General features: G+C 53.7%; 1 protein-coding gene across 1 annotated transcript; it reads right to left on the bottom strand.

Annotated features, from left to right (window-relative positions):
• Positions 1 to 3132: 3132 nt before the first annotated feature.
• On the bottom strand, positions 3133 to 4956 carry LOC119463518 (proline-rich protein 36-like). Its single transcript, XM_037724357.1, has one exon. The coding sequence runs from the start codon at positions 4954 to 4956 to the stop codon at positions 3133 to 3135; it is 1824 nt and encodes a 607-aa protein (XP_037580285.1).
• Between the last annotated feature and the right edge of the window lie 3796 nt (positions 4957 to 8752).

The raw sequence follows: 8752 nt of genomic DNA, 5'->3' as shown, positions 1-8752 counted from the left end.
TTTTGACACGCACTCCGCGAATCGGTGATGATAATCCGAGATGCGGGGTCCGCTGCGGCGAGGGCTATGGCGACTTCTTCCGCGTGAGTAATGTCCGGCGCTCGAAAGGTGAGCCCTTCAACGGGTACGTTTTGATGGACTACGGCTGCCGTGTACCACCCGCCGTGGTGAGGGCCGGACGCGTCCGTGTAGAAGACTCCAGGGCGGGACCCATAGCGTCCCTGCAAGGCGGTAACCCGCGCAGTTCGCCTGCCTTCGTAAGTCCCCCTAGCCATGTTGTAGGGCAGAGGCTGGATGGTCAAAGCACCACGCCAGTCCTCAGGAATTGTGGTTCGCTCTTCTGTCTGATAGGTGTAAGAGATATGGAGACGGTGTAAGAGGTTTCTCCCAGCGTGTGACTTAGTAAGTCGCAGGTACTGGTTGTTGAGATGGGCCTCTTTGAGCTCCCCATACGTGTTGGTCATGCCCAAGTCTGCAAGACGCTGGTTAGACGTCGAGATCGGGAGGTCTAGGGCGCGTTTGTAAATTTTGCGGAGAATACATTCTAGCATGTTCTCATCGCACTTGCGCAAACGCAGGTAGGGTGTCGAATAGAGGATTCGACTGGTCACGAAAGCGTTGGCGAGGCGCAGAGCATCTTGACTCTTAAGACCCCCCCGCTTGTTCGAGACCCGGCGGACCATGCGGCCCACCTGATCCCCGACCGTACGTAACTTGCGCAGGGTTGTATCGACTTTTCGACTCTTGTGAATGAAGAGCCCCAGGATGCGGATTTCGTCGCGTTCCGGGATAGGCCCGGTATGCAGTGAGAGTACAATTTGGGTTGTGTCTTTTGGTTTGGGGCGAAGATGCACGTACTCTGATTTAATAGGCGAGCATTCGAGACCGCAACGTCGGGCGTATTCATCCACGACCGATGCTGCTTGTTGCAGGCAGGCCTCAATACTACCAAGGGAACCCTGGGTTGCCCACAGCGTGATGTCGTCGGCGTACAGAGCATGCTGCACTCCTGGGACATCCTTTAGCAATGGGGGGAGGTGAGCCATGGCGAGATTGAACAGGAGAGGAGAGAGGACCGCTCCTTGTGGTGTTCCTCGTGTACCAAGAGGGTACGGGCCATGCTCCTTGTCTTGAATGCGGAGGTACGCCTGCCGTTCCATCAGGAACTGACGGACGTACCTGAAAGCATTATGGCCACAGTCCGTTTGGGACAGGTGTGAGAGAATGATGTCGTGAGTGACGTTATCGAAGGCTCCCTTGAGATCTAAGGCGAGGACTACCTTGTCGTCACTGGGATGTTCGATCGGTTCTATAACGTCACAATGGAGTTGCAGGAGGATGTCCTGAGCAGAGCGATGTGGACGAAAGCCGTACATAGTGTCAGCAAAGGTGTGGCGGGCCTCGAGGTAATCGGAGAGCCTATCTCTAACCATTGTTTCCATAAGCTTCCCCACACACGAGGTTAAGGAAATGGGTCGGAGATTTTCGATGTTTATAAGCTTGCCCGGTTTGGGAATGAAAGTGACTAAGGCCGTTTTCCAATCAATCGGCAGTGGCTCGCGCCCCTCCCAGATTTGATTGAAGTAGTCGAGGAGGTGAAGGTATGCCGGGTCTGGGAGGTTGGCTAGAAGCTTAACAGTCACTCGATCCTGACCCGGCGCCGTTCCTCGCTTCATTTTGGACAGGGCCGCCTTCAGATCGTGGAGTTGAAAACAACGATCCAAGTATGCGTTCTCCGAGCCTGCATAGGAGTACGCCAGTCCGAGGGGGTCCTGTTGGCTGCAGAGATATCTATCTCTAAGAGCCCGTGCTAGTTTGTCCGCGTCACCCGCATAGGCGTGAAACGAGCGTTGAAGATGTTTTTGAGTTTCTGTGCGCGTTTGGCTAGGGTCGATGAGGGCCCTGAAGAGGCGCCACGTGTTGCGGTTTGACATCTGCTTGGCGGCAGTGTTACAGTGTTCTACCCAATTAGAGTCGGCGAGCTGGGCCGCGTACTCGTCCGCTTCCTGGGTGAGGGCTGCGATGCGGATTTTGAGCTGACGATTATGCTTTTGTCGGCGCCATCGGCGGACTAGGCTATGGCGAGCCTCCCAGAGATGCCGGAGATGGTTATCCACCGCCGGCGTGGCCTCTGAGAGCTGAACCGTCTGCTCGGTTTGATGAAGTGACGTCACGAGGTTTTGAGACCAAGTGGCGTAGCCCTGGTGAGCTATGGAAGCCGTATTCGTGTAATCCGAACGGAATTTGGTCCAGTCCGGAAGTTTCGCTTGGTGGTGGGGACGGGTAAGGGGGTGCGTTCGGATTGTGATGAGAAGAATGCAGTGGTCACTGCCGAGGGTTTCCTCGGTATTGAGCCACTCTGCATGTCTGATGTTCTTGGTGAGTGTGAGATCGGGACATGTGTCTCGAGTCACGGAGTTACCAATGCGGGTCGGGTGTGCAGGGTCCGTTTGGATGGTGAGGCCCATGGTGGAAATAAGTTCCGCCAGTTTCCTACCACGTCGTTCCTCCTTACGGTAACCCCAGTGGGGACTAGGAGCATTAAAATCGCCTACTATGACGAGCGGCTCCCTGCCTGCCACTGTTAGGGCTTTGCTAAAAACGTCGGCGTAAGTAACGTTAGGCTGTTTAGGTGAACTGTAGATGTTGAGGATGTGTATGGACGGGTCCTGCTTCCTAAGCGGGAGGAGAGTCACCATAACACACGAGTAAAGCGGATCGCAGTCGAGATCGACCGAATTGGCGGTGTAATTTCGATGCACGCATAGTGCGGTTTGCGCATCCCTTTGGTACACTGTATAATTTGTGAGGGCGACGTGCTCACCCGGCTCCTGAAGAGCCACTACCGCGGGCAGATGTGAATAGCTTTCCAAGTGGAGCCGGAGAGCAGCCCGCTTAGTGCGTGCTTTAAATCCCCGGCAGTTCCATTGTAGGATTGTAAATGGATCCGAATTTGCGCGACCGCGGCGCGATCTAGAGCCTTTGCCCGCCATCGTGGGAGCTAGAAATTTGGGGGGCCTCCAGGAGAGCAGAGAGGTCCATAGGGGCTCCGCTGCTCGATCCGGTGCTTACATCCGAGGTTGCGATCGAAACTTTGGACTGTCTGTCAACCGCGGCCACCTGGGGAGGTGGTCAGGGTGCTTGTGACTTAGATATCCGTTTAAGTTTGGGGCGGCTGGTGCTGAAAGAGTGTTTGGGCAACTGGGCAACTATCATGCCCGGGATGCGGTCGACAACGGTTTGGAGGGCGGCGGCCAATCGGTCCTCAATCGTGGTCACTATGGATGCCACATGGGCCTCTAAGCTGCTAACACGCGCCTCAATCGGGGCGAGGAGTGCTGTGGTGTCCCTGTGTTCAGAGGGAGCACTATCCATCGCCTCAGGCGCCTGCCCGGACGGTGTCGGGTTAGCTGAGGGCAAGCGGTTCGCGAGCGCCTCCACCGCCTGCGTTAACGAGGCAACCTGGGCCTGTAACTGACGGATTGCAATTTGTTCCCGGGTGGGAGTGGAAGGGGTTGGCGGTTTGGGGTTAGGGATCATGGATGGTGGGGGCGGAGAGGCTGCCCCGCCCGAGCCACTCACCTGGGGTCCTTGCCGGACGCGGGTGGCCCACGAGAGATCCCCCTTGGCAGGAGGTTTGGGTTCAGGTGACGGCGGGTGCGGTTTGGGTGAGGCGGGCGAAACCTGCCTCGTAGTGGGCTTCCTGGTTGGCGGTCCATCCGGAGTTTTGCCTCGCAGGGAAGGCCCGATAGCCCCCGCGTCAGGGTGCGGGGGTGGGGTAGGGTTGGTGGCAGGGGGCTGAGCCCTCTGCGGCGAAGCCCGAGGGCCCGTCTTCCTCGGTTTCCGTGGGCGTCGACGTTTTCGCTTCTTGGGGCCGGCTTGACCCTCCGGTGGAGGAGTGGGTGATTTGGGTGGCGGCGTCCTGTAGCGCTCCTTACAGCATCGGTCCGCGGTGACGTGGGGTCCGGCACATAGAGCGCACCTGGGCGTACACTCGTGAGGGGCGCGGGCGCCATCCGTGAGCGGCACCGCTTTTCCGCAGATGCCGCAGAGGTCTGGTTTGGGGCCGGGGGAGCTGTCGGGCCGATGCCCAACGGAACCGCACCGACCGCAGGCTGGTACAGTTTTCTTGTACGGCTGCACCGGGATCAGCAGGGCGTCGTAAGAGACGTACCTGGGCTTCACCTTGCCGGAAAAGGTGAGACGCACCTTATTGGAGGTGCCCAATCGCCGGACGTGTAAGATTTCGCCTTCAGGCCAGTAGAGGCTTTCACGAAGAGTGGCTTCGGTGTCGGAGCTGCGCACCGTCACTACTCCATAACAGGAGTCTTGAGTGTCCGCACGCAGGTACCCGAACAGGGGCACTGGTCCGACGGGTGAGGGAACCGCAAATTCACCGATAAGTTTGTCCGCTATTTGCGGGTTCGAAGTGTAAGTCAAAATGAGATTTTGTTCCCGCACCATCACAACTGTGACCAGCCGAGTCGCGGTCGCTCCAAGGTGGGCGATGAGCGCGCGACCAGCCCCGTTCTCAGGGAAAACGGTGGCGAGGGATAACTGTGTCCGGGGTTTGAGTACAACAACGAAGTCTGTTGCTTTCGGCTTCGGTAGGGGTTGAGGTTGCCACAAAGGCCGCTTCTTCCCCTGCTGCGGGCCCGCGGAGCGCAGCGCAGGCGGCGCAAGAGTTGGGGAGCAGGTACGAGCTTCGGCGTCAGCAGCTGCGTCCGGGGACGCCGCGTTGGCGGAAGCCGCCGTTACTGCGTTGCTCGCTTGCTCTCGGCGAGCGACCGCGGCAGCGAGCGCGGCGCTCTTGAAGGGTTGGGGCAGCTCCGGTCCGCTGTCCGAGGACGGGACGGTGGTCCACATCATGCTGTGAGGGTCATATCCAACTTGAGTGTCCGCCACGATTGCGGTCGCGGTGCGGGGCCGGCCGCCCGTTTTGCCGGGAGGTGCCATGGCCGTTAAGCCTAGCGGCGTCGCCTCCGGCGTAGAGACGTAGATCGCCCGTAAAAGACGTAGAAGTGGGCCACTTGCCGGAATAAGGTATCCAGATGAACCGGATCACATTCCGGTGACGGTGGTGAGATTTCCGTGGGGGTCCGAAGAGGTAGTCCGGGGTTCCGATCGAAAATCGACGGAGCCGGTGTGCTGCACGACCGATCTGGTCGCGCGCTCGCAGCGTCTCCCGCCGTTAAGGGAGCACGGCGCAGAACGCGCGTTTGTTCTCCGCTGTGCGTTCACTCCCCGTGAAAGCGGGCGTCCCTCGCGCCCTTTCACTCGCACATACAGCGTTCGGCGCGCAGCGACGATTTCATCTCCATTGACGTCATACTGAACCTCACGGCAACGGCGACGGCGACGCCGACGGCAGAAATCTGCTTTTGAGTGTCCATATAATTGCTATCGCAATAAAAATGATGACCGCCACAGACATAGCAAACTTAAATGAATGGTGCGACGAAATAAGAAGTCAAAAAGAAAGCTACACAAAGGAAATAACAAGAACAAACCAGGCGCCTGAGGTCGACTCCCACCTATTACATCTCTGGGAAGCAAGGAGAAGCCTTCCAAAAAGATGGAAAAGGCAGAAGCGTAACAGCAAATTAAAGGCAAAAATCAGATATCACCCAGCGTGCAGAAGAATACGCCAATCAACTAGCCTCAACCAATTGGGCCAGATTCTGTGATTCACTCAACGGAACCCTGGGTACGGCAAAAACATGGAACATACTTAAAGCCATGGTTGACCCAACAAAGACGAAAAGTGAAAATAGTAAAGCCATCGAAAAATTATACACTCATACCCTGGCACAAAAGATCTCATTCAAGCCATCCATAAAAATGCTTTGGGGAAGACGGGAAGACACCTCCATACCACGGAAGGTATAAAGGATCGCCGCAACCTGAGCTAGACAAGCCTTTCACGGAGGCAGAAGTCAGAGCAGCAATCTTTAGTACGAAAAAGAACACGGCTGCGGGTGCAGATCGAATCACTAACGTTATGATCAGAAACCTAAATGGCGAAGCCATTGTAGCTTTCACAAAATACATTAACAAACATTGGCTAGAAGGCACTGTGCCACGACAATGGAAACACGCGATTGTGGTCATGGTGCTTAAACCAGGAAAAAATCTGAGCATCGAGAACCTGAGACCGATCTCGCTTACGTCCTGCTTAGGAAAAACCTTTGAAAGAGTGGTCAACGCCAGGCTCCTAAATCATCTTGAGTACAACGGACTGATGCCCAACACAATGTTTGGCTTTCGCCCACACCTTTCAGCGCAAGATATCCTGCTACCCTTAAAAGAAGAAGTACTAATGAACGTCTCAAAGGTGGGGGAAAATGTCATTATGGCCGTTGACATAAAAGGAGCCTTTGATAACATCAGTCACAAAGGAATACTTGAAGGGCTGGAGGAAACTAAGTGTGGACATAGGATATTTCAATACGTCCAGAGTTCCCTTAATCAGAGAACTGCAATAATCAAGATGGGGGATTATGAATCCGACACCATTCGGCCACCAAACAAAGGAACACCACAAGGGGCGGTAATTTCACCCACACTTTTCAACGTTGCTTTGATAGGCCTTGCAAAGCAACTTAAAGAAATCGCCGGTCTACAACATACGATATATGCCGACGACATAACCGTATGGACAACTACAGGTAGCCTAGCGGAGAAAGAAGATGGACTACAACAGGCACCTAGCACCATAGAAGGGTACACGAGACTACGGGGACTCCAATGCTCAGTGGAAAAGTCGGAACTTATCTGCTTTACAAAGAGAAAATCACTAAGGACGGACCGGAGTCTAAAGCTGCAAGTCAAGCTAGAAGGAAAGATCATTCAAGAGAAAGATACCATAAGAATACTTGGTATGTGGCTGCAAGCTAATCAGAGATGCCTGCATACACTAAATACCCTCAAATCAGCAGTGCAACAGATCTCATGCATGATCGCCCGTATACCAAACAATCGTACGGGGATGCGAGAACAAGATACCCTCCGACTGGTAAGAAGTCTCGTCGTCAGTCGCATCACATTCTCACTCCCCTATCATAATATGAACAGCGAAGAGAAAGAAAAAGCAAACCAAATAATAAGAATGGCCTACAATACTGCTCTAAGATTACCTCATAATACTTCAAACGACAAGCTACTGGCGCTTGGTCTACACAACACGATTGAAGAATTAACCGAGGCACAGCTACGAACACAAGAAAATCGCCTGCTCCAGACTCCAACACGCAGTGAAGTCTTAAGCAAGTTAGGGCGTGATGCACTAAAACAAAAACATCAAGAAACTAATGAGATACCCAACGAACTTAGAGAATGGTACACGGTATCCCCCATAGCAAATAACATGGATACTACCCTGCATGCTGGGAGAAGAACGGCTAGGGCAGAATACATAGAAAAAATGACAAAATACATGAATACGGCAAGATTCACTGACGCCGCGCCTTATCAGACAGATGCAAGGAAGGCGGTGGCAGTGGTCACAGAGCGTAGAGAGAAAGTTACAGCCTGCGCTTCAATAGATCGCGCTTCTACAACAGCAGCAGAAGAGGTTGCAATTGCGCTCGCAATAAAAGAGGGCTGGGCGCGAAACGCTCGATTAACGATAATCACAGACTCACAGAAAGCTTGCAGAAACTATCTAAGGGGCAAAGTTGGAGCACAGGCGCTCCGAATACTTGTCGGGACTGGATGGGACCCCACGGTTCAATACATCCAAACTGTGACCTGGGCACCGGGGCACGAGGGCGTCACCGGGAACCTGCATGTGGACGAGGCGGCTCGAGGCTTTACAAATCACGGTGCCGCCCCAGACTCTGCAATAGAAGACCCTACACCCCTAGATCCTTGCTTTGCAACAATTCTGAAATACTTCAGAGAAAATAGAAAGATCTATCCACCCCCGCATGGTAAACTCAGCGCTGCGGAGGCAACCGTGTTGCGAAAATTACAGACGAACACCTACATAAATTTGCACACACTCCACCTGATCTACCCCACGGCATACAGAGACATATGCCCGTGGTGTGGAGCAACACCAACACTCTTTCACATCACGTGGGAGTGTGCAGAACACGGAGAAGAACACGAAACAAACGGCAAGTGGGACGAATGGGAGGCGCTGCTGTCTAGCCCGGCCCTGGAAGGTCAGCTACGACTGATCCAACGAGCTGAGCCGATGGCCCGTGCTAGTGGGGCCTTGGAATAGGGGCACCACCCTGCTGGACAAACTTCGTCTTTAACCCCTTACCCCCTCTGTGTAATGGGGTAGGAGCCTGTCCGGTTTCTGATTATAATAAAGTTTTACTACTACTACTACTGCTCAAGCGCTGTGCCTTAACAATCTCGAATGTACTAAATTCTTGCATAGAGAACACAATATTATATAGAGAACACATAAAGAACACACCCCGTTTTCAAACAGTAAGCTTGTAGTCCCAACTTGAACCTAATTTAGAAATACCAAATAGAGCCAAGTTTTCTATAACCATTACCGGCTGTAAGAGGCGAGCAAAACATTTTATCAAAAGCAAGGCTTACCATATAGAGGTTAAGCTCTCGACGACCTCTCGCGAATGTTCCCTGGGCACCCTCACTGTTAGATTCGACAGGCCAGCAGAAGAGTGAAATGAATAAGGCTGTTAAGCAGCCACAATGTAACGTGCCAGTAGCAAAATTCGCCATTTCAAAAACAAACTACAGGCGTGACAGACTTTTTGATGTAGTCTTT

This window comes from Dermacentor silvarum, chromosome 9 (genome assembly GCF_013339745.2).
Source record: "Dermacentor silvarum isolate Dsil-2018 chromosome 9, BIME_Dsil_1.4, whole genome shotgun sequence".
NCBI lineage: Eukaryota > Metazoa > Arthropoda > Arachnida > Ixodida > Ixodidae > Dermacentor > Dermacentor silvarum.
Note: the sequence above shows the minus strand (reverse complement) of the source record. Positions and strands in the feature narration are given on the sequence as shown.

What these genes read in the sequence shown, in the direction of transcription:
- LOC119463518 (XM_037724357.1), bottom strand. Translation starts at nt 4,956, where the DNA reads ATGGCACCTCCCGGCAAAACGGGCGGCCGGCCCCGCACCGCGACCGCA.